The sequence below is a fragment of the Cetorhinus maximus genome, chromosome 5 (genome assembly GCF_964194155.1).
Source record: "Cetorhinus maximus chromosome 5, sCetMax3.hap1.1, whole genome shotgun sequence".
Taxonomy (NCBI): Eukaryota; Metazoa; Chordata; class Chondrichthyes; order Lamniformes; family Cetorhinidae; genus Cetorhinus; species Cetorhinus maximus.
In genome coordinates, this window is record NC_135883.1 from 123,899,218 (window position 1) to 123,924,190 (window position 24,973).

Here is a 24,973-nt window from a genome sequence, read left to right on the forward strand (position 1 = left end):
GATCTTGAACTCCCTCCTCCATCCCCACCCCCTTTCCGTTTATTCCCCCTCCCTTTTGTTTTTTCCAATAATTTATACAGATTTTTCTTTTCCCACCTATTTCCATTATTTTTAAATGTATTCCACCCATGGTTTATTTCACCCCACCCCCACTAGAGCTACCTTGCTTGTCCTGCTCTCCAATCTTAATTGGTACATTCGTTTAGATAATATCACCACCTTCAACACCTTTGTTCTTTTGTCTGTGACATCTTTTGGTTATCTCCTCCTATCACTGCTTGTTTGTCCCAACAACCACACCCCCCCACTTCTTCACCCCCCGCCCCCCCCCCCCCCCCCCCCACAATTAAACCAGCTTATATTTCACCCCTTTCCTATTTCTACTTAGTTCTGTTGAAGGGTCATGAGGGCTCGAAACGTCAACTTTGCTCTTCTCCGCCGATGCTGCCAGACCTGCTGAGTTTTCTGTTTTTGTTTTGGATTTCCAGCATCCGCAGTTTTTTGTTTTTGTTTTTATAAATAGATTCTTGTTAGGCAAAGGAATCAAAGGTTATCAGGGTTAGATGGGAATGTGGAATTCGAAACACAAGAAGATCAGCCATTGAATGGCGGAGCGATGATTGAATTCTCTCTTGTTAGAGATGGTCATTGCCTGGCACTTGTGTGGCACGAATGTCAATTGCCACTTGTCAGCCCAAACCTGGATATTGTCCAGGTCTTGCTGCGTTTGGACATGGACTGCTTCAGTACCTGAAGAGTCACGAATGGTGCTGAACATTGTGCAACCATCAGTGAACGTCCCCACTTCTGACCTTATGATGGAAGGAAGCAGCCGAAGATGATTGGGCCGAGGACACTACCCTGAGGAACTCCTGCAATGATATCCTGGAACTGAGATGACTGACCTCCAACTCCCACAACCATCTTTGTTTGTGCTAGGTATGACTCCAACAAGCAGAGAATTCTCCCCCCTGATTCCCATTGACTCCAGTTTTGCTAGGGCTCCTTGATGCCGCACTTGGTCAAATGCTGCCTTGATGTCAAGGGCAGTCACTCTCATCTCACCACTGGAGTTCAGCAATTTTGCCCTTGTTTGGACCAAGGCTGTAATGAGGTTGGGTGCTGTGTGACCCTGGTGGAACCCAAACTGAGCATCAGTGATCAGGTTATTGCTAAGCAAGTGCTGCTTGATAGCACTGTTGATGATCCCTTCCATCACTTTACTGATGAGAGTTGACTGATGTGGCAGTAATTGGCTGGGTTGGATTTGTCCTGCTTTTTGTGTACAGGGCATACCTGGGCAACTTCCACATTGCCGGGCAGATATCATTGTTCGAGCTGTACTGGAACAGCTTGTCTAGGGGTGCGGCAAGTTCTGGAGCACAAGTCTTCAGTACTATTGCCGGAATATTGTCAGGGCCCTTAGTTTTTGCAGTATCCAGTGCCTTCAGCCGTTTCTTGATATCACATGGAGTGAATCGAATTGGCTGAAGACTGGCGTCTGTGATGCTGGGAACCTCCAGAGGAGGCTAAGATGGATCATCCACTTGGCACTTCTGGTTGAAGATTGTTGCAAATGCTTCAGGCTTATCTTTTGATGTGCTGGACTCCTCCATGATTGAGGATGAGGATATTTGTGGAGTCTCCTCTTCCAGTGAGTTGTTTAATTGTCCACCACCATTTACGACTGGATGTGGCAGGGCTGCAGAGCTTAGATCTGATCCGTTGGTTGTGGGATCGCTTAGCTCTGTCTATCACTTGCTGCTTATGCTGTTGGGCACGCAAGTAGTCCTGATTTATGGCTTCACCAGGTTGACACCTCCTTTTTAGTTATGCCAGGTGTTGCTCCAGGCATGCCCTCCTGCACCCTTCTTTCAACCAGGGTTGATTCCCTGGCTTGGTGGTAGTGGTAGAGTGGGGGATATGTCAGGCCGAGATTACAGATTGTGTTCGAGTACAATTCTGCTGCTGCTGATGGAGCCTCATGGATGCCCAGTCTTGAGTTGCTAGATCTGTTTGAAATTTATCCCATTTAGCACGGTGGTAGTGCCACACACACAATGGAGGGTATCCTCAGTGTGAAGTCAGGACTTCGTCTCCACAAAGACTATGCGACGGTCACACCTACCGATGTTGTCATAGACAGATGCATCTGCAGCAGGCAGGTTGATGAGGCTGAGATCAAGTATGCTTTTTCCTCTTGTTGGTTGCCTCACCCCCTGCCGCAGACCCAGTCTAGCAGCTATATTCTTTAGGACTCGGCCAGCTCGGTCAGTAGTGGTGCTTCCAAGCTACTCTTGGTGATGGACATAGAAGTCCCCCACCCAGAGTACATTCCGCATCCTTGCCACCCTCGTTGCTTCCTCCAAGTGGTGCTCATGGAGGAGTACAGATTCATCAGCTGAGGGGAGGGGAGGGTCTCATGGCATGAGTCTTCATAGGTTCTGGAATCCAAGGCAACTCCCTCCCAACCTTGTCTGTCAGGTATGATTCCCTGAGTGTGGCTATATCAGGCTGTTGCTTGACTAGTCTGTGAGACAGCTCTCCCAATTTTGGCACAAACCCCCCAGATATTAGTAAGGAGGACTTTGCAGGGATGACAGGGCTGAGTTTGCTGTTGTCATTCCCGGCGCCTAGGTCGATGCCAGGTGACCCATCTGGTTTCATTCCTTTTTAGCAGTTTGGTACAACTAAGTTGCCATTTCAGAAGGCAGTTAACAGTCAGCCACATTGCTGTGGATCTGGAGTCATATGCAGGCCAGACCAGGTGAAGATGGCAGTTGGCAGATAAGTTTTTATGACAATCAACAATGGTTTCATGGTCATCATTAAGCTTTTAATTCCCATTTTAATTGAATTCAAATTCCACCATCTGCTGTGGTAAGATTTGAACCTTGGCCCCCAGGGCATCAGCCTGGGTCTCTGGATTACTAGTCCAGTGACAATTCAACTACACCACCGCCTCCCTCACCTTATATTTAATTATATTGAACCTCTATTGGTCGCGTGGTTAATCCTATTCTCAATGGTGGAATGAAAATGGTTGTTTCCCCACTGTAATTTATCTTATTGATGTTGAACATGTTACACCTATCTGCTCCTTTTAGAAAGGTATCCTTGTGATACTGGCTCTACAGCAACTGATCCACTGGGGCTGACTCTGATTGTGGTGTTGGATCACTTTATTGACTGTAACTTGTTTCTGTCTCACAGAGGCATTTGGCATTGTGATGAATAAAATGAACAGATGCTGCTCTCACTCTGGGCGACTCTTAAGAGAGACTAATTTGTGTTCCAACAGAAGGATTTTTGATCATTAGAAAATATTGGCCTTGTATGTAATCCTCCCGTTCACGATATTTGCTTTTAATACTTTATCAAAAATATTTTTCTAATTCCTTCATTTTGATGAGAGGTGTTATGGCTATGAGCACTTGTCATTTGAATAACTTTTTAAAAAACCCCAAAGTTTATACATCCTCTTCCTCCTCTTTCTTTCTCAGTAAAATATTGGGTGTCTTTATAAAAGCTATACTGTATCTTATAGAGACATATCCCTTCAAATTAAAAGCTTAGTTGGCAATGTCAATTGTTCAGTGGATTCCATTCAAGAGGATCAGAATTACAGAGACTTCCAGTTCATAATGCCGAATGTATGTAAGAATTCTTTGTGTGGAAGATACTTCACAATGATGTCGGATTACAGTCTTGCTTAAGGGAAAACATGTATCATTCTTGAAAATGTCATCATGCTGTTGCAGAGAGGAACTGGGCTCCTACTCTTCAGCCTATGAAATTCAATCAAGTCCTGTCTACAGTTGCTAAAGATCTGATGGCCACAAAAACCATATGTGCCATCCCATCACCAAGAGACTAGTGACAGTTCTTGGTGCAGAGAGAGCGCTGTATTTGATTGAAGTGAAGCAAGGATAATTTACACCCATGGGCTGCCTTATAAAGATGCATGTGCCAACAGAACAAAAAACCCTGGCAACTTTACTTGTAACTGTTTGTGAACTTGGAGTGGTGGCTGCAATAAGTTAAATATGTGTCGACATTAAAAGACAAGGGCCACAAAATTTGGCTCTTTAGCGGCTGTTTTTTTGGCATTGCGAGTGCCACTTTGCCTCCACAGCATTTGCACACGTCTAGTGTAAGGTGTGCCAGCCGCCATTTTCTAGGTGTTAGGGCGTGTGCAGGGACTATCCATCAGAAGTGTGCAGAGTAGGCAGATGGTGACGTTAGTCAGCATGTAACACTGATTTGACACGAACACTGCCATTTTGAGCTCAAGCCTCTGGCTCATCCTGTCTTTAATACATGCACAGCTGAACATGTGCTCAGCAGCAGGAAAGACCACCCACTAGCGCTATTTAAAGGCACCATCAGCTACTTGTTAAAAGCAAAATACTGCAGCTGCTGGAAATCTGAAATAAAGACAGAAAGTGCAAAAAAACTCAGCCGGTCTGGCAGCATCTGTGGAGAGAGAAACAGAGTTAACGATTCGAGTCTGTATGACTTCTTCAGAGCTACTTGTTTGTTGTTAATTGATTTCTACTTATTGTTGCTGCAAGGGTGGAAGTATTTGGTAGTCTCTAAAGTTCTGTAAAGTTACTAAATTCTACAGGGAGTGGTATGGCATGAGTTGCATTACTTTGTCCTGACTTCAAGGATTTTTGCACATACCACTTGCTCCCATTTATGGGTGCAGTTCCTTGCATTCCCGTTAGTCTACAGTATGAAATGGAGAATGAGCAAAGGCAACACAGAGCAGGACAAGCTGCTGGAAGGGGGAGGAGGAGGAGTAGGAGGAGGAGACTATATTCACTCAAGGTGTTCAGGGAGCAATTTCATCTACCTGAACTTCAATGAGGAACAGTGTGCAAGAAGTCTGCACTTCAGCAAAGATGGCCTCACTCAAATCTGTCGCCTGCTACAACCAGAACTGCAACCTCAGAGCAGGGCAAGGATGGCATTGCCAGTATCTGTGGAGGTGATGGTGGCAACAAGTTTATGTGCATTAGACTCTAGGCTGGAATGGCAATATTTGCAATGGTTGCCATCATTGTTGCATAAGGGAGGCCACTGAGGTACTGTATTCTAAAAGAGTTGAATACATTTCACTCTCTCATGCCAGCAGGAAGCAGAGGAAGTAAAAACGTAGCTTAAAGAGGATTCCCCATTGTGCATGATGCCATTGACTGCATGTACATTGCTTTGTGGGTGCCACAAATCAACTCTGAGGTACACCACAACAGAAGAGATTCCACTCCCTTAACATCCAGCTGATACTTAACCACTTTCACACAGGTTAATACCTGGAACCCTGGCAGCAGCCATTAGGCCTTTATTCTGCGACAGCCCACTGTGCCACCTGCATTTGAACTACCACTACAAACCAAAGGATGATTCTGGGTGATAAGGGATATCCGCTGATGACTTAACTGAACACTCTGGTGTGCAACCCACCCACACCTGCACAGTATTTATACAAGGAAAGCTATGCTGCCACACGCAACATAATAGAGCAGACCTTTGGTGTCTCTTCCCTTGCCTGGGCCATGCTGCAGGAGCCCTGCAGCACTCAGTAAAGCAGATATCAAGATTCATGCACTCTGCACAACCACATCATCATGAGTGCACAGCCCTTGTCATCAGCTATATGGTGACTCGCTGAGACATTTTGGTGGCAACCTAGATATCGCTTTCTGGCCATTGTGTTCATGAATGACTTAGACAACTGCAATTCCAATAAATGCAATTCGAATTTCCCATTCACCAACAGACCCTCACTGTAGCTTCCCCCTGTCACTGACCAACACAACGTCTTCTTGGGTCACAAAGCTGAAATAGAAACCACCATAAAACCATTCATAACCAACTTTCTAACTCAAACCAAGCCATATTGCATGAAAATCTCAACTAGAAAGGAAGACTTGCATTTAAATAACGTATTTCACAACCGCCAGATGCCTCGAAGCGCTTTACAATCAATGAAGTACTTTTGAAAAATATTCACTTTTGTAAGGTAGAAAACATGGCAGCCAATTTGTGCACAGCAAGCTCCTACAAACAACAACATGATAGAATGTGATAATGACCAGATAATCTGTTTTTTGTTGTGATGCTGATTGAGAAATAAAATTGGCCAGGACACCGGGGATAAGTCCCTTTGAAATAGTGACTTGGGATCTGTTACATTCACTTAAGAGGCTAGACTGATCTTCAGTTTACCGTCCCAGCCAAGGAACAGCACCTCCAGCAGTGCAGCACTTCCTCGGTAACGCACTGGAGTGCTAGCCCTGATTTTTTGTATTCAAATCCAAGTTGAACTTGAACCCATCACCTTCTGACTCAGAACTTATCACCCTTGTGCATTCCCTTAGTGCCTGGCTTCTGTGTGCCTTTTCCTGTCCTAGTGCTCCTATGTAGCACTACCCCAACAAGGCTGGTGGAAGGTCGCTGGCTCTCGGTTGGGCAGACTGCAGGATGACCTTGAGCAGTTTTGGGCCTAGGAGGCCCAGCTTTGAATGACACCATTTCAGCATGAGCAACAGCAATCTAGGCAGACTGACGACAGGCAACAATGGCAGGGATGGGAGCTTGAATGCTGCCATCCTGAGGACAGCTCCACAAAGCTGTTGCCACATCTCCGGAGTGGTGCTTCATGAATCTGTTGGAGGACAGATTACCGGACTGCTGTGACACCCTGCCCTTTTGAACGCTCCCACCATGATGGCAGCAGTCTGAGCTTCCATGGGCACCATCTGAGCTTCCATGGCAACAAGCTGACCTTGAAATACAGAAGTCGGAACCTCCATGGCAGCACGCAGACATTGGGTGGCTTCAGCTTGCGCTGTAGAGGAATGTGAGGCACCAACTATCAGTTGCTACATCATGTTTGGGTCCATCAGTGTACTAATGGAGTTAACCACCATTTCCAAGCTGGAAAGGATTGACACCAAGATCTGGGCAAAGCCGTGTGCCAAGTTGGTGCCGGATCCCTCCGTGCTCCTTCACATTGATCCCAAACTTTCTGACAGATCTGCCCAGGCACTAAGCATTTCATTGCACATACCTATCAGCTTCTTCCAAAGGCTGCCACATTAAAGTCCTCACCTGAGTCATCTGCAGGAGAACTTGTACGCAACCTCACCTTCCACTGCTACCTTTATCTCCCTATCCTAGATGCAGGCCACTTGTGCCCAGTTTCTCACCAAGTACTGATCCTAACTCTAAGCTATCTTCTAAATTAATGCCTGCATGAAGTTGGTGTGCTTCCTGCATTGGAAGCAATGGGCATCGGTTAATTGATTATCACAATCCCTATGCCTGTTTTCAGAGACTATCAAACTTTGCACCCATTTACTGTAAAAATCGATGAACTTTTGATAAAGGTTTCAGAGGGACATTTTAAAATTGCACAGTTTATCTAATCAGTTTCTCATCATTGAAGCTGAGGCATCAGATTTTAATGAAAAGCACAGTAACGTTAAACCAAACATTCTGACTCATTAATCAAACAACAACTTAAACAATGGAATTGACATTCATTGGCTCATTAAGTGCAGGGATTGTATAACCTTATATTAAATCCAGCATTGTCAACAGTTTGATATTGTCTTTTTGTGAAAACGATGTTTTTGAATGGAGGTAACCCATAGACTATTGTGCTTCTGTATAGATAAGCGAAAGCTTTGGGCGCAGTCAATCCAGGCCCTTGGCAGAGAAAAATAAAAGAAAGGCCATTCGGTTCATTGAGCCTAAGCTTTTCAGTGGGCCATGAATAATTTATAGTAGCATGGATTTTCTGTGGTTTATTTAATCATGAAGGACAGATCAACAGTGACGCCACGAACAAACTCTACACAATTCCATCAATCTTCAGAGTAAAAAGAACTAAGAGAAGATTTTGTTAATATTTTTGATATGCTAATAGTTAAGGGAGCAAGAGAGTAACTTTCGTCCTACTTACAATGTATTAGAAATGTTAGGAGCTCAGTTTCATTGTCACTTCTTCTCCGAAGCCTATGAGAAAATGGGCTTTTCACTAAACACCTGGAAAACTAAGGTCCTCTTCCCACAACACACCTCCCCTGATGATTAAGATCAATGGCGAAAGCCTGGAAAATGTGGACCATTTTTCATGTCTTGAGAGCCTCCTCTCTACGAAGCCAGACATAGGCTGGGAGAGATAGATAGCACTAGAATAGAGAATAGTAAGTTAACAGGTGGAGTTGGACTAAGGGAGAAAGTCATGAAGTCTGAGTTACTGCACATGTATGTGAATACACGCAGTATAGTAAATAAGATTGAGAGTTTACAGGCGCAGATTGCCTTGTGGAAATGTGATGTTGTGGCGTTAACAGGGACCTGGCTCAGTGAAGGGCAGGACTGGGTGCTAAATATTCCTGGGTACAAGGTGTTCAGGAAAGATAGAGCAGGAAGAAAGGGAGGAGGGATGGTGGTATTGGTTAAGGAGAGCGTTGCAGTGCTGGAGAAAAAGGATGCCCCAGAAGGTTCAAGGACAGAATCAATTTGGCTAGAGCTAAGGAACAAAATGGGTGCAATTACATTGCTCAGTGTAGTCAAGAGACCACCAAATAGTGGGAATGATGTAGAGGAACAAATCTGCAGGGAAATTACAGAGAGATGCACGCATTATGGAGAAGTTATAATGGGGGACTTTAATTACCCAAATGTAGACCGGGACAGTGGTAGTATAAAAGGCGGAGAAGGGCAAAAGTTCCTAGATTGTATTCAGGAGAATTTTCTACAGCAGCATGTATCCAGCCCAACAAGAAAGGATGCACTGTTGGACCTGGTTCTTGGAAATGAGGTGGGCCAAGTAGATCAAGTATCAGTGGGGGAACATTTACGATACAGCGATCATTGTATCATAAGGTTTAGGATGAGGGTAGAAAATGACAATCTTCAATCCAGAGTAAGAATAATTAACTGGGGGAGAGCTGACTTCAATAGGGCAAGAACGGAGCTGGGCCGGATAGACTGGGATCAAAGGTTCATGGGGAAAACTGTAGCTGAACAATGGGCTACCTTCAAAGAAGAAATGGTTCGGACACAGTCGAGGTATATTCCCTCAAAGGGGAAAGGCAGGGCAAACAAATCCATCATTCCATGCATGAAAAAGGAGATAGAAATTAAGATAAAGAAGAAAAAATGTGCTTATGACAGGTGTCAGGTAGAAAATACAACTGAGAACCAAGAAGAATATAGAAGGTTCAGAGGGGAGGTGAGAAAGCATATTAAAGAAGCGGAGAGGAATTATGAGAAAAGATTGGAAGCCAACATAAAGGGGAATCCCAAAGCCTTCGATCGGCGCATAAATAGTAAGAGGGTGATAAAAGGATGAATAGGGACAATTAGGGACCAAAAAGTAGATTTACACATGGAGACAGGGGGCATGGCTGAGGTGTTAAATGAATACTTTGCATCTGTCATTACCAAGGAAGCAGATGCTACCAAGGCCACAGTGACAGAGGAAGAAACTCTGTCACTAGAAGGATTCAAATTGATAAGGAGGAAGTGTTGGATAAACTGTTGGCACTTAAGGTTGACAAGGCATTGGGACAGGATGAGATGCATCCAAGAATATTGAATGAAGTAAGAGTGGAAATTGCAGGGGCATTGGCCATATTCTTTCAATCTTCCCTAGAATCAAAAGAGGTGCCAGAGGACTGGAGAATTGCAGACATTACGCCCTTGTTCAAAAAGGTTGTAAGGATAAGCCCAGTAATTACAGACCTGTCAGTTTAACTTGAGTGGTGGGGAAGCTTCTAGAAACAATTATTTGGGATAGAATTAGTAGTCACATGGAAAAACGTGGGTTGATTAGGAAAGCCAGGATGGATTTCTAAAGGAGAAATCATGTTTAGCCAACTTGCTAGAGTTTTTTGAAAAGATAACAGAGAGGGTTGATGAGGGTAATGCTGTTGATGTGGTGTACATGGACTTTCAAAAGGCATTTTGTACAGTGCCACACAACAGGCTTGTGAGAAAAGTTATAGCTCATGGAATAAAAGGGACAACAGCAATGTGGATACAAAATTGGCTGAGTAATAGGAAACAGAGCGCAATGGGCAATGGATATTTTTCTAGCTGGAGCAAGGTTTGTAGTGGAGTCCTCCACGGGTCAGCATTGGGACCCTTGCTTTTCCCGATATATATTAATGATCTAGATCTTGGTGTGCAGGGGACAATTTCAAAGTTTGCGGAATTTGGAAGCATTGTAACTGTGAGAAGGACAGTGTAGGACTTCAAAAGACCATATAGTTGCAGGAATGGACAGATAGGTGGCAAATGAAGTTCAAGGCAGAGAAGTGTGAGGTGATGCATTTTGTTAAGAACAACATGGAGAGACAATGTAAAATAAGGGGTACAATTCTGAAGCGGGTGCAGGAACAGAGGGACCTGGGTATACATGTGTATAGATCATTGAAGGTGGCAGAACAAGTGGAGGGAGCACTTAATAAAGCATATTGTATTTTGGGCTTTAATAGTGGTATAGAGTGCAAGACCAAGGAGGTTATGCTGAGCTTATATAAGACACTAGTTAGACCTCAGCTGGAGTATTGTGTACATTTCTGGCACCACACTATAGGAAGAATGTGAACGCATTGGAGACAGTGCAGAAGAAGTTTTCAAGGATGGTCCAGGGATGAGAAACTTCACTTATGAAGATAGATTGGAGAGGTTGGAACTGTTCTCCTTGGAGAGAAGAAGGCTAAGAGGAGATTTGACAGAGGTGTTCAAAATCAAGAGGGGGCTGGACAGAGTAGATAGGGAGAAACTGTTCCCACACATAAAAGAATCGAGAATGAGAGGCACAGATTTAAAGTGAATTGCAAATTTTTTTTTCACTCAGTGAGTAGTTTGGGTCTGGAATGCACTGCCTGGAAGTGTGGTGGAGGCAGGTTCAATCAAGGCATTCAAGAGCATTGGATGATTATTTGAATAGAAAAAATGTGTAAGGATACGGGGAAAAGGCAGAAGAATAGCATTATGACTTAGTGCCAATTTGGAGAGCCGGTGCAGACACAATGGACCGAATGGCCTCCTTTTGCGCCATAACAATTCTGTGAATACTGTGACATGTTGTTAGTATGCCTGACACTAGACACCTGAAGCAACTGTTCTACTCTGAACTCGGCCGTGGCAGGAGACTCCCAGGAGGACAGTGGAAATGCTTTGTGGATGTCCTCAAAGCATCCTTGAAGAGATCAAACATCCCTGCCGACTCATGGGAATTCCTGGCTTGTGACTAACCGAAATATATATGAATATACAAATCAGGAGCAGGAGTAAGCCCGGATGAAGAAGTTTTATTTGGGAAGGCACCGAACGCATCACGAGACTTTGCTGGGAGCACGCAGAGGCGAAGTCGAGGTGTTGGAGGGAACACACAAACCTCCAAACAACTCATTTACCCAACCTTTCAGGACCTCTGCTCCCCATGTGGCAGAGCCTGCAGATTGTGAATGGGACTTATCAGCCATTTCAGAACCCATTGAACTGGAGTGGAAGAAAGTCACCATCGACCCCACAGGACTGCCATAGGAGGAGGAGAAGAAAAGCATTAGGAATATGGGGAGGCCATTCAACCCCTCAGGCCTGTTCAGCATTCCATTAAATCATGGCTGCTATATAACCTCAACTCCATTTACCTGTCCTTGCTTCATATTTTTTGATACTCTTAGGTAACTAAAATCTATCTATCTCAGTCTTAAAAGCTCCAATTGTGCCAGCTTCCACAGCCTTTGAGGAAGAGAGTTTCAGATCTCGACTACCCTTTGTCTGAAAAAAGTACTAATTATATATTTCATTCTATGTCTGTAATATACATCACCCACACAACAATAATGCTGTGAAGAACTTCATATAAAGTCACAAAATGTTGTTTGTATCACAGTTAAAGTTATGAAGGCAGACAACCCATGTGATTTCTTCATCTTTTTCATATATTTGAAATTATATATAGAGGGTAGCATTTTGGTCTGATATATTAAACTGTCCAAAGTGATGCTTTGGTTGAATCCATACTGCTTAGGTTATATTTTGCTGGCTGGAAAGGTCAGTTACTTAAATTATATTAATCGTAATGAAAGTTTTGGTTTACATTATGGTTACTAACACACAATTTGATTGATCAAAGAGATAAAACTCACAGATCAAACTTTAAAAAAACCTGCCGTTTTATGAAAATAGGTTATTTATTCAGTTGAATATTTTGAACCTTCACATTTTAACCAGTTACATCAGGAGTTGCAAGTTTTGTTAAAATTAAGTTGTATCACTAACCACACTCCTGAAGCAATGATTTAGCAACCATATTTTCTTATTTTTAGATAGTAGTGCCTGTTACAAACAATGATGCTTTGGTATCCTTATGCAGTGACTGAGTTACGTCTGATATATAATATATGAAAGTGATCTTGAATAACTGAAAAACGTCACCTCATTATCTATACATGCCTGAGAATGTTGAAAATGATGCATCTCATTGTGACTTCGGCTTAAAGCAAAAATGCATTTTTTAATTATTGTGCTTAATGGTGTTCATTTAACAGACAATCAATCACTGGCATAGCACCAAAGGTGATTGTCTGCCTTGTCCATTAAGGTTACCTAATACCCTACCCTTCAAGCAGGCAGGGAGCTTTGTGTGCTGAAGGAAGTTCTATGCCTAGATTTTTAAAAAAATAGTAACAGGCACTGGCTACCAGACATCAGTGACTTGCTGTCAGTTCTACCCCTAATGTGGACAGGCCTGTCAACAGGTAGTTGCATCTAAGTTCTTTGGATGAGCAAAACTTATTCATTCGATGACAGGATGAGGGATGCTGTTAGAAAAGGTTTTGGTTTCCTCTTCATGAGACATTGCCCAAGATTCGAGGCATTCCTAGGGATAGTAAAAGAATGCTAAGGAACTAAGGTATGTTTGTTTCAACAAACGCATAAATGGCTCTTTTCCCCATACCAGTAGGGTAGGATACCTTACACTCAGAAACTACAGGATTCTCATTCTGCTGCCTTGTAATTCTCAAGCGGATTGGATGTGTCCCTTTGAAAAAATGATTGCAGCACAACAAGAGGCAACACATGAGAATACCTACATCATTGTGTTCACTCCATGCTCCAATTAAAATGTCACATTTCCACAAAACTTGAGGCAAATAATTGTAAACAGCATATTCTTATACTCTGGACCAACTACATTCATTGTGATTCTGCAGTAGACAGTCTGGGTGACGTAAAGGATATGGGGTCGGAAGCTTAGCTTCGGGTAAAATAGGGCAGCAAAGTTGCCAGAAATCTTAATCAGCCTGATAGAGTGGCCTGGGAGGGGGATGGAAACAGTGGCTAGGAAAACAAGAGTTTGTGGATTTTATCTCGAGCTTAATCTATATTTGGCCTCAAATTATCACCTAACGTGTTCACAGTGCCACTCTGCAATGGCAGTATCCCTCATCCTTTGTCGTTCACAATTCTACCTCTGTCTAGACAATTTCTAACATTTTCCCAAGACATGGATAGTCATCCAGCAGGTTCTAATTTCCCAAGGAGACTGCGTGTCCTCGTAAATCAAGAAAAGTTAGTGCAGAATCTGCCCTTCATTTTCACCCAACCTGCAAATAACCTTAGGCAGTAACAGAGAGTCACACAGTCAGTAACAGAGAGAGAGAGAGAGAGTCCCACAGTCAGTAACAGAGAGAGAGTCACACAGTCAGTAACAGAGAGAGTCACACAGTCAGTAACAGAGAGAGAGAGTCACAGAGTCAGTAACAGAGAGAGAGTCACACAGTCAGTAACAGAGAGAGAGAGAGTCCCACAGTCAGTAACAGAGAGAGTCACACAGTCAGTAACAGAGAGAGAGTCCCACAGTCAGTAACAGAGAGAGTCACACAGTCAGTAACAGAGAGAGAGTCCCACAGTCAGTAACAGAGAGAGTCACACAGTCAGTAACAGAGAGAGTCACACAGTCAGTAACAGAGAGAGAGTCACACGGTCAGTAACAGAGAGAGAGAGTCACAGAGTCAGTCACAGAGAGAGAGTCACACAGTCAGTAACAGAGAGTCACACAGTCAGTAACAGAGAGAGAGAGTCACACAGTCAGTAACAGAGAGAGTCACACAGTCAGTAACAGAGAGAGAGTCCCACAGTCAGTAACAGAGAGAGTCACACAGTCAGTAACAGAGAGAGAGTCCCACAGTCAGTAACAGAGAGAGTCACACAGTCAGTAACAGAGAGAGAGTCACACGGTCAGTAACAGAGAGAGAGAGTCACAGAGTCAGTCACAGAGAGAGAGTCACACAGTCAGTAACAGAGAGTCACACAGTCAGTAACAGAGAGAGAGAGTCACACAGTCAGTAACAGAGAGAGTCACAGAGTCAGTAACAGAGAGAGAGTCACACAGTCAGTAACAGAGAGAGAGAGAGTCCCACAGTCAGTAACAGAGAGAGTCACACAGTCAGTAACAGAGAGAGAGTCCCACAGTCAGTAACAGAGAGAGTCACACAGTCAGTAACAGAGAGAGAGTCCCACAGTCAGTAACAGAGAGAGTCACACAGTCAGTAACAGAGAGAGTCACACAGTCAGTAACAGAGAGAGAGTCACACGGTCAGTAACAGAGAGAGAGAGTCACAGAGTCAGTCACAGAGAGAGAGTCACACAGTCAGTAACAGAGAGTCACACAGTCAGTAACAGAGAGAGAGAGTCACACAGTCAGTAACAGAGAGAGTCACACAGTCAGTAACAGAGAGAGAGTCCCACAGTCAGTAACAGAGAGAGTCACACAGTCAGTAACAGAGAGAGAGTCCCACAGTCAGTAACAGAGAGAGTCACACAGTCAGTAACAGAGAGAGAGTCACACGGTCAGTAACAGAGAGAGAGAGTCACAGAGTCAGTCACAGAGAGAGAGTCACACAGTCAGTAACAGAGAGTCACACAGTCAGTAACAGAGAGAGAGAGTCACACAGTCAGTAACAGAGAGAGTCACAGAGTCAGTAACAGAGAGAGAGTCACACAGTCAGTAACAGAGAGAGAGAGAGTCCCACAGTCAGTAACAGAGAGAGTCACACAGTCAGTAACAGAGAGAGAGTCCCACAGTCAGTAACAGAGAGAGTCACACAGTCAGTAACAGAGAGAGAGTCCCACAGTCAGTAACAGAGAGAGTCACACAGTCAGTAACAGAGAGAGTCACACAGTCAGTAACAGAGAGAGAGTCACACGGTCAGTAACAGAGAGAGAGAGTCACAGAGTCAGTCACAGAGAGAGAGTCACACAGTCAGTAACAGAGAGTCACACAGTCAGTAACAGAGAGAGAGTCACACGGTCAGTAACAGAGAGAGTCACACAGTCAGTAACAGAGAGAGAGAGTCACAGAGTCAGTCACAGAGAGAGAGTCACACAGTCAGTAACAGAGAGTCACACAGTCAGTAACAGAGAGAGAGAGTCACACAGTCAGTAACAGTAAATGCGAGTAGGCTCTTTCCACTTAGATTAGGAGAAATAAACATGAGAGGACATGGCTTTAGGGTGAAAAGGGAAAGGTTTAGGGGGAACATTAGGGGGAACTTCTTCACTCAGAGAGTGGTGAGAGTGTGGAACGAGCTACCATCTGACGTGGTAAATGCGGGCTCACTCTTAAGTTTTAAGAATAAATTAGATAGATACATGGATGGGAGAGGTCTGGAGGGTTATGGACTAGGTGCAGGTCACTGGGACTAGTGGAATAATATTTTGGCACAGACTAGAAGGGCCAAATGGCCTGTTTTCTGTGCTGTAGTGTTCTATGGTTCTAACAGAGAGAGAGAGTCACACAGTCAGTAAGAGAGAGAGAGAGAGAGTCACAAGACATGGATAGTCATCCAGCAGGTTCTAATTTCCCAAGGAGACTGCGTGTCCTTGTAAATCAAGAAAAGTCAGTGCAGAATCTGCCCTTCATTTTCACCCAAGCTGCAAATAACCTTAGGCATTGTATGGCAATGAGAAATATTATACTTATGATCTGTTGTGAGTTGTCTGCTGTTTTCATTCAGTTAACAAAAATAAAGACTATGCATTTCTGGGGGACACTGAGGTCAAACTGTAGAAGTCAATAGCAACATAATCACTGCTACCTTCAGTGTCATCAGCAGAACCTAATAACATTATTGTGTGCATAGGCATTTTAATTACTAATAAGACAAAAAGATTGGTTAGTAAGTTACATTTAGAAACTTTATTTCCTTTAGGTATAAACTAATTTACTTGTAATTGAGAAAAACAACAGCAGCCATTTCACTTCACTTTTGTTTTTTAATAGGTCACAACTCATACAAAAGTAGGATTTACAATTGTTCCGAAGGCTAATAACTTTGGCTGGTTCTGGACATTTTATAGCACCGTTGTTTAAATAATTTATTTTGCTAGAAAGGGGTATGGAACATATGTGGATTCAAACATGAGCTAGGGGTGACCTCATCTCCCTCATCAGGAAGGAGGCGAAGGTGTCAGGGGATCTCCAAGACGTTGTAATTGTGACCTTCTAAAAAGGAGGCAAGGCCGAGTGTGGCAACTGCAGAGGGGTATCTCTGCTGTCTGCCGCAAGGAAGGTCATTGCAAGAATCCTTCTCAATCGCCTTCTCCCCGTATGAAGAACAGCTACTGGAGTCACAATGCGGATTCCATCCAACAAAAGGCACAGTGGTCATGATCTTCACAGCAAGACAAGCCCAAGAAAAATGCAGGGAGCAGCACCATGGTCTTCCTTGACCTCACAAAGACCTTCGACTCTTATCAACCGGGAGAGACTGTGGAGCAAATTTGGCTGCCCTCAGAATTTCGTCACCACCCTCCCTCTGCTGCACAATGACATGCAAGCCGTGATCCTTACCAATGGACCTGCCACAGAACCGATATGAGTGCAAACTGGGATGAAGCAAGGCTGTGTTATCGCAGCAACACCTTTTTCCATCTTCCTCGCCAGAGCACTCCACCCCATCTCATGAAGCTCCCTGCCAGAGTGGAGCTACCCTTCAGGACGAGCAAGAAACTATTCAATCTATGCTGTGTCCAGCCCAGATCCAAGATCACTCCACCCATCGAGCTGCAGTACACTGACGACACTTGTGTATGCGCACACTCAGAGGCCGAAATTCAAGCTATTGTCGACGTATTCATGGATGTGTATGAAAGAATGTGCCTTAGGCTAAACATCCAGAAGACAAAGGCCCTGTACCAGTCTGCTCCCTTTGTGCAACACTGTGTCCCCCACCCCCGACTATCAAGACCCACAGCAAACCATTGGACTACGTGGATAATTTCTCATACCTTGGGAGCCTCTTCTCAGCGAGGGCAGACATTGATGATGAAACTCAACATTGCCTCGTGTTCCAGTGCAGCTTTCGGCTGACTGAGGAAAAGAGTGTTTGATGACAAAGACCTGAAATCTGGCACCAAGCTCACGGTCCACAGGGCTGCAGTGCTACCTGCCCTCCTGTATGCATCAGAGACATGGACAACGTACAGCAGACACATTAAATCCCTGGAAGAATATCACCAGCGATGCCTCTGCAAAATCCTGCAAATTCAATAGCAGGATAGGCGCTCCAATATCAGTGTTAACTCTCAGGCCAACATCCCCCGTATCGAGGCACTGGTGATGACCAATCAGCTACTTTGGATGGGCACATCGTCCGCATGCCTGACACAAGACTCCCAAAACAAGATCTTTACTCTAAGCTTTGTCACGTTGAGCATTACCAGAAGGGCAGAGGAAATGTTTCAGGGACGACATTAAAGCTGCCCTGAAAAACTGCAACATCCCCACTGATATGTTGGAATCTCTTAGATTGCCCAACAAGACTGCCCAAACTGGAAAAGAAGCATCCACGAAGGTCCCAACCATTTCGAACGTCTCTGACAGGCTCAACTGGAGGCCAAGCGCAAACAGTGGGAGGAGCGTACCAAAATCCGAGAGTCCCACCCACACACCTCATCAAACACCACCTGCCTCCCTGTGGCAGAGTGTGCAGATCCAGCATTGGACTTGTTAGTCACAACCCAGAGTGGAGGAAAGTTATCCTCGGTCCCGAGGGACTGCCTGAGAGGAAGGGCTGAGGTTTATAAGTAATAATGCATTCTAAAGGCTGCTAGAGTACCTGATCTGACAATCCTCAGAAAGCAAAAATCTGCTTTTAATTGAGGAAAGGGAGCAATTAGTCAATGTTCACACTCTTAATAACTGTCCATTGACCTCTGCTAGTAGGATGTGTTCATCCAAGTTGTGTGAATATAGGTTGTGATGAAACTTATGAACAATTAGCATTGTTAAGTCAACTGTTGAACAACCTCCTTCCTTCTATGGTTCACAATAACATGCTTTGAGCAAACACAAGACACTTTGTAGAGGAATATACGGAACAGACTTTAATCACACAGCATAATTAATTGATCAGTACGAAAGAATAGCTTCAGGTTTCCTTCTCTTTTCAGCTCTCCCACTAACTTTGCAAAACCATTCTCCTTTATATACCTTGCATTCAAAGGTGCATTTTTCAGGTAAGACCTCATGATCTATCTCAGTGCTTCCCAAGGGGGAGAAGGGTCTGTGTAATTTACATGACTGTCAGATTAGATGTAAGTGATGTGACCCAAGTCCTGGAAAGGCTTCATGTGATCTAACGTGCTGGTATCCAGGACTCTGCAAAATTTGATGCGTTGCTACACCACTTCCGCCTCCCCTAACTGTGCTAACTTGGATATGATTGTCCTATCCCTAAAGCAGTGACCCCTGTCAGCAGCCTAGTTACAGTCACACTGCTTACAGCAGGGACGTTCACACAATCACAATTTGCCCGACATACACAAGGGCTGGCATAAAGCTGCAGCGTTAAAATCATTTCTGTTCCAGTGGCATGGTAAGTTTTATATACTGAGCCATGGAGTGGATATATTTGACCAAGTACTGTACCTCACAGCACGCATGCTGTCTTGCTCCACATATAAGTGCACAATAGATTAAATAATAAAGCCCCACAGAACGGGCAGTTAAAATTCCAGCTACAGTGTATGTGAGAGATACCTGTAACAGAAACATTGCCGTCTCTCTTCCGCTCTCTGATCCTGCTGCTCGTCACTTTCCTCCGGGACCCTGATGCTCGCTATATCCTTCCCAAGGGCAGAGTAGTGAATACTGCTTGATCAAACCCAAGGCAGCAAAATGGAATCTGGCACCAGCAGATCTCGTGATGGCCAGCCAGATTCTTGCCTTGGAGCACGCCGGGGAGGGGTCATCCTATCAAAGTGGCCCATTATAAGAGTTCCATAGGCTACTCCACAGCCACCATTACCGTCCTCACAACCACAAGATTTCCGTGATCTCACTGGTGGTCACTAGCCAGAGTTTGATCTATCTGTTTCTGATCCTCTCAGAAACAGCTCATTTCTATAAACAGTTGTTTACTTTAAAAGCACCTTCCATGAACAAAACTTTATGATCTGAGACTAAAAAAATAATGGGGGAGGAATTAGAATATGAGGGAAAGCTAGCTAGAAATATATAAGCAGATATTAAGAATTTCTACAGGTATTTAAAAAGGAAAAGTGTAATTAAAGTGAGCATGGGTCCTCCAGAGAGTGAGCCTGGGGAATTAATGAGAAATAAAGAAATGGCAGATGCATTGAACAGATATTCTATCTGTCTTCACTGTAGAAGACACAAATAACATCCCAGAAATACTTGTAAATCAAGAGGTGAAAGGGAGAGAGGAACTTAAAACAACTACAATCACCAGAGAAAGAGTACTGAAAAAAAAAAATTGAGCTAAAGGCTTACAAGTCCCCAGGACCTGAAGGACTTCATCCTATGGTCTTAAAAGAAGTGGCTGCTGAGATAGTAGATGCGTTGGTTTTAATTTTCCAAAATTCCTTAGATTCTGGAAAAGGTCCTTCAGGTTCCAAAATAGCGAATGTAACTCCTTTATTCAAGAAAGGAGGAAGACGAAAAGCAGGAAACTATAGGCCAGTTAGCCAAACATCTGTCATTGGAAAAATGTTAGAATTTATTATGAAGGAGGTTATAGGGCATTTAGAAAATCTTAATGCAATCAGACAAGGTTTTATGAAAGGAAAATTTTGTTTGACTAATTTATTAGAGTTTTTTGAGGAAGTCCTGACTACACTGGATCCACTGATCTTTGGGATTGGATTCTTACAACAATCCTCAGCGCTATGATAGTTATTTTCGTTATTAACTAAGCCTAATGCTGGGTTCTTACGGAAACCCCTCAGCCTGTGACAAATACCCATTGACTGGCAATGTCCGACGCAAATGCTAACTTCCTAGGCAAGTGCCCTACTCCTAACTCTGTCTTGACAAATGCCCCCAAGCAAGTGTCATGTGACAAATACTAACTCTGGGCAAGTGCAAAGAACTCAGTGATGCGCTCCTATTTTTATATCCCTTTTGCAGGTAGCTTTGGAACATTTAGCCCAGGCATATGTACCTGGATCGACACAATTAATGACTTCTATCCCAATATTTGCAACTCTTGACCATTGGGAAGTGCGCTCCTAGTGTCCCCACAACAATCTAACCTTAATTCGTATTTCTAACCAGAGGTTCTCAGAACATTCTAGGCCCAAGACCATTCTTTTTGCCCATCAGTTTTGCAGTCTTGGCATCCTTTCTGTTAAACCATAACTTGTATCTTAGACCAGAGGCCCTGGAACATCTAGTCCTCAAGCCACCTTCCTGTCCAATCAGCATTGCTGTTGTGGTGTGCTTTATTGCTAAGTTAGACACGCTGGAACCCAAATGTGCAAATGTGTCCTAGTTAGAATTCAGTTCACTCCCAAAAGACCCACATGTTCTTCCTTAGAACTAAATCACAGTATTTGGCACTTAAAGAGATGCCAACTTTAAGATTTTCTTAACAACATACCCCAAAATTCACAAATCATCCCAAATATACGTACAAATTAAGACTTTTCATCACTAAGCTAATGTACAGCACAATTTGATAATTTAAGCCTTATTGCTTATACAAATGTGCCAACGAGGTGAATTCTAACAATGGATGCTCTACTGAAAGTGCATTAAAAACTCATTATGCTGTGATAAATTTGATTTTAAAAGTGTTCACATTTACTTGTAGTACATGTCACACTTTTAGTTGCTGCTGTAAGCAGTTGATTTTGATGGCAAAGGTGACCTGTATTTGTCACATAATGGCTATATGACAAATTGCTGCTATTTTATTGCGAGAATATGTGGTTAAATGCCTTCAGTCTGCTTGCAATTACAGGCTCTGACTTCTAAGTGGGCTGTGCTTTAAGTTTGTCAGCATTCTCAACTCCACTGCCATTTTTTTTAACCTTGCAGAGTTTTACCATGAACCTTCTTGCTGGAGCTTTTCACTTTTCCAAACTCAAAATAGCTTGTTTGAAAATGTTTAATCTTATTTGTATTGAATTATGCAGTTGCAATGCGCCTCCCCAACTCTCTCACCCATTCATGAATCTTGCTTTGGAGCATTCCTTGAGACTAGCCCATAAAAAATTATCTCTGCTTGTGTCCTGTTATGCTTCTACTCTGCTTTTCTGCCAAGTGTCTCCCTCTGAGGCTTGTCTTTCCCTCCTGCTCATATCACCCGGTTAATGTGTCTGGACTGACTTTCCATGTGCTTTGTTCATGGACCCTACCACAAGCACACTCTACCCCACTCTGTGGTGGTCACTGAAGCATTTTAAAAAAAGAGAACTGCTGAATGCCCATAGTTTTAAACGTACTTCAACATTCTTCTCCATTTCTCCCATTCAGTCTATCTTAGCTCTCGTGTCTCATTCTTTCCACAGCTGTCCCTTTCCCTCCTGCATATTTGCACGTCGTCCTTTCCCATTCTTCCCAATCTCACCCTTTCTTCCTATTGAATCTCTATTCTCTTCTGAGTTCCTGTTTTCTCTTCCATTTCATCCTCGCTCCCTTCTCATCCTTCCCTCTTCCTTTTCTTTCTCCCTCTTCCTGGCACCTCTTACGTACCTCTTCGCTATTTTCCCCCTCGCACCCACTCCACTCTCCTTTCTGGCTTCCATTATCACAGGCTTCCCTTGTTGTGACCATGGTTCGATTAATCCTGTTTGACTGGCAGTTTACTCGGTCTTGACCCCCATTGTGCACTGTCGGGAGGGGTCGGGGGATGGTAGGTCCGTACAATAATTGCTCGGAAGCTAGAAGTAATTTTAATTCTTCTAACTTTTTCTGGATAACTATTGATGTGAGACAGTCGGAACCATCCAAAGTTTGCGATTTAAATCACATTTTTGGTCGGTTCCCACTGCAGAACAATTGCCCAAAGGATGTTTGAACCTCCCGGGTGCCTAACATGTCCCTTGGAAAATCTAGTCAAATATACTTGTCCAAAAATTGAATTGAAAGCTCAACTTTAGGAGAAAACTAGGGAAACTTGAGGATTTTGGAACTTAAGTTCTGTGAGGGTTTGAACTCCAAGAGATCTTTGTGTGATTCAGTGGTGTGTTTTATATATCTCGTGGAGGGTTTGATTTTACAGGGTGCTGAGGTCCCCATCCCCCTGACTAAAAAGACTGGAGGGGTGGGTAGCCTGCCCAGGGGAAGAACGGTTGCCCCAAGACTGGACGTGGAACTTGCAGCCCTCAGGGGACAGCAGGTCCTGCCTCGGAGAGCTGCCAGCCAATCAGAGGCTGACAGCTCTTCAGTACTGGCAGCACCACTGGGGTACTGGCACTGTACTCGAGGCTTGAGGAGGCACCGAGCACTGGATCGGGACTTTGTTAGTATTTAGGGGTCAGGCACTGATGAAGGACTGGAGGGGCCAGGGTTTGAGAGGTCATGGTGGGCGGAGGGCAACCTAGGAGGTTAAGACTTTGGGTTGGGCCCATCAAGAAGGGAAATACCCCCCCCTCCCCGCCCACCCACGATCTGCCTCGTGCAGGGATACCTGTTGAGCTGGCCACTTGGTGTGGGCCTCTCCCACTGTTGGTTAAGGCCCAGTTAAGGGCCTCAATTGGCACACTGGCAAGTGGGCAGGTAGGTGGTGGGCAGGGTCACCCACTGAATTTTACACGCCCCCCCCCCACCCCCCCCCACCCTCACCTTCAAACCTGTCAGTGGAGCCCAATGTTTGTCCTTTTACTTATGCCACTTAAATCAGTCGATCTTAAAATGCCTCATGTGTCTAAATTTTTCCCCTTCTCTCGTAGGTAGCATTTTTGAAACTGGATTGATGGCTGTCGTGATAAAGTGGAAGAAGTGCTTGGATTAGAAAAGACTACAGACTTTACAACTGTGAAATAATTAGAAAAAATAAAGAAAATCATCTTCAAAAAGTACTGTTAAAAAAGCTTGAATATGATATGACAAACTGAACACCCTTAATGAGAGAATTGTGATATCAACAATCAATGGCTTGCCAAGATAAAATGTAAATTTTGGCTTTATACCAGGATGATCAGCAACCCAAAAATCATTTATTGGAATAAATCCCTGCAGTTTTGACAAGAGGACTCAAAAGTGTATCATCATAGGCTGAAACTAGTAAAGATGAATGTTTCTTGAGTAAAACACATACCTTGGCCCAGAACTTCTGATCTCCACATGGTCATACCCGGAGGTACCTCCCAAGAAGCGCGACGGGACTCTTCGAAAGTCCCTACACTGACTACATGGGAATTGTCCAGGGCAATTCTCCTGCATCTCGAACCCTCCGAAAAAGTCTCCAACTGTAGGGGAAGAATTTTCTCCCCATCGGGGGGGGAAGTGCATGAGTGGGCACGTGCGGGCGCACCTTCGATCGGCGCCCCCGCTTAGGGGCGTGCCGCTATTTGGGCGGGCCAATTAAGGTCCGCCCAGCGTGACGTCCGCCAGGAAGCGCTATGCGATCCCTCTGCGGGCGGTGGGGGGAATACCTCAGCCGAGAGTGCGCTCTTTCGCACATGCACGCTAAGTGCTACCTCAGGGAGATCGGCGCCAAATTTAAAAATGGTCAATGAGCAGAAACAAAATTTCCCTGACATGTCCCCTCATGTGACACTGTCACATGAATTGGGGCATGTCCATCACTTTAACTCTAACCTTTATTGAATTTTTAAAAACCCTCATGAAATCTCATCCCGCCCATGGATGAGGTTTCATGCTTTTACTGAAGCCCGCCAGGGCTCCCGGCCTGCCCGCCAACCTATAGGTTGGACGGGCAGATCCCTTAATTAAGTCAATTACTTTTAAATGGCCTCAATAGGCATTTGACAAGTTGATGGGTTCACAGCTGATTTGGCTGCGCCCCCGCCAACCTGAAAATTGAAGTGACGCGGGGTGACATCAGGAGTTCCACCCGACATCATCCCGCGTCGGCCCCGCCCCCTGCTCACTGACCCAAAGATCCTGGCCTAGGTTAGAGTTGGAGACTTCGGATGATTCCAACTTACTTACTGGAATAGTTACCTAGGAAATGTTAAACAGAAAAGAAAAGTTTTAACTCCTGGGTAACTATACATAATTACGGACACTGACCCACCCCACCCCCCTGACTCTCCAACCATCCCCTGACTCTCCCCTCATCCTCACGACTACCCACTGACCCTCCGATCTCCCTGACCCGACCTGTGAACACGGCCCCGCCCCCGAGCTGCAGTTTCACCCCCAACCCCCCCCCCCCCCCCCCCCCCCCCCCCCCCACGGCCTGCCCCTCCAACTACCCCCGCCCCGACCTGACCTGACCACCCCCCCCCCCCAAAATTAACCCACCAACTACTCCCTGATCCTCTGACCTCCCTGAACCCCCAACCTCCCCCCGACCCTTCGACTCCCCCGCCAACCTTACCTGACTTCGCCACCCTTCTCAGCTGGCCCTGCCCACCTTACCCACCCTACCAGCTCTCCCTACCCACCCTGCCACCCTACCAGCTCCCTACCCACCCTGCCACTTACCTCACTCAT

At 44.6% G+C, this 24,973-nt stretch overlaps 1 protein-coding gene and 1 long non-coding RNA gene across 3 annotated transcripts in view; one reads left to right on the top strand and one right to left on the bottom strand.

Moving 5' to 3' along the window:
- LOC144680907 (uncharacterized) overlaps nucleotides 1-20,035 on the bottom strand; it is a 44,034-nt gene extending 23,999 nt beyond the window's left edge. The window contains exon 1 of the long non-coding RNA XR_013576644.1: nucleotides 19,838-20,035. This is a non-coding gene — a long non-coding RNA (uncharacterized LOC144680907). The remainder of the gene's footprint in view (nucleotides 1-19,837) is intronic.
- ube3d (ubiquitin protein ligase E3D) overlaps nucleotides 1-23,539 on the top strand; it is a 206,234-nt gene extending 182,695 nt beyond the window's left edge. For both annotated transcript variants that reach the window (XM_078542447.1, XM_078542448.1), the window contains one exon: nucleotides 23,242-23,539. In XM_078542447.1, the coding sequence (XP_078398573.1) occupies nucleotides 23,242-23,265 (24 nt within the window). In that variant the 3' untranslated portion in view covers nucleotides 23,266-23,539. The remainder of the gene's footprint in view (nucleotides 1-23,241) is intronic.
- The last annotated feature ends 1,434 nt before the right edge of the window (nucleotides 23,540-24,973 follow it).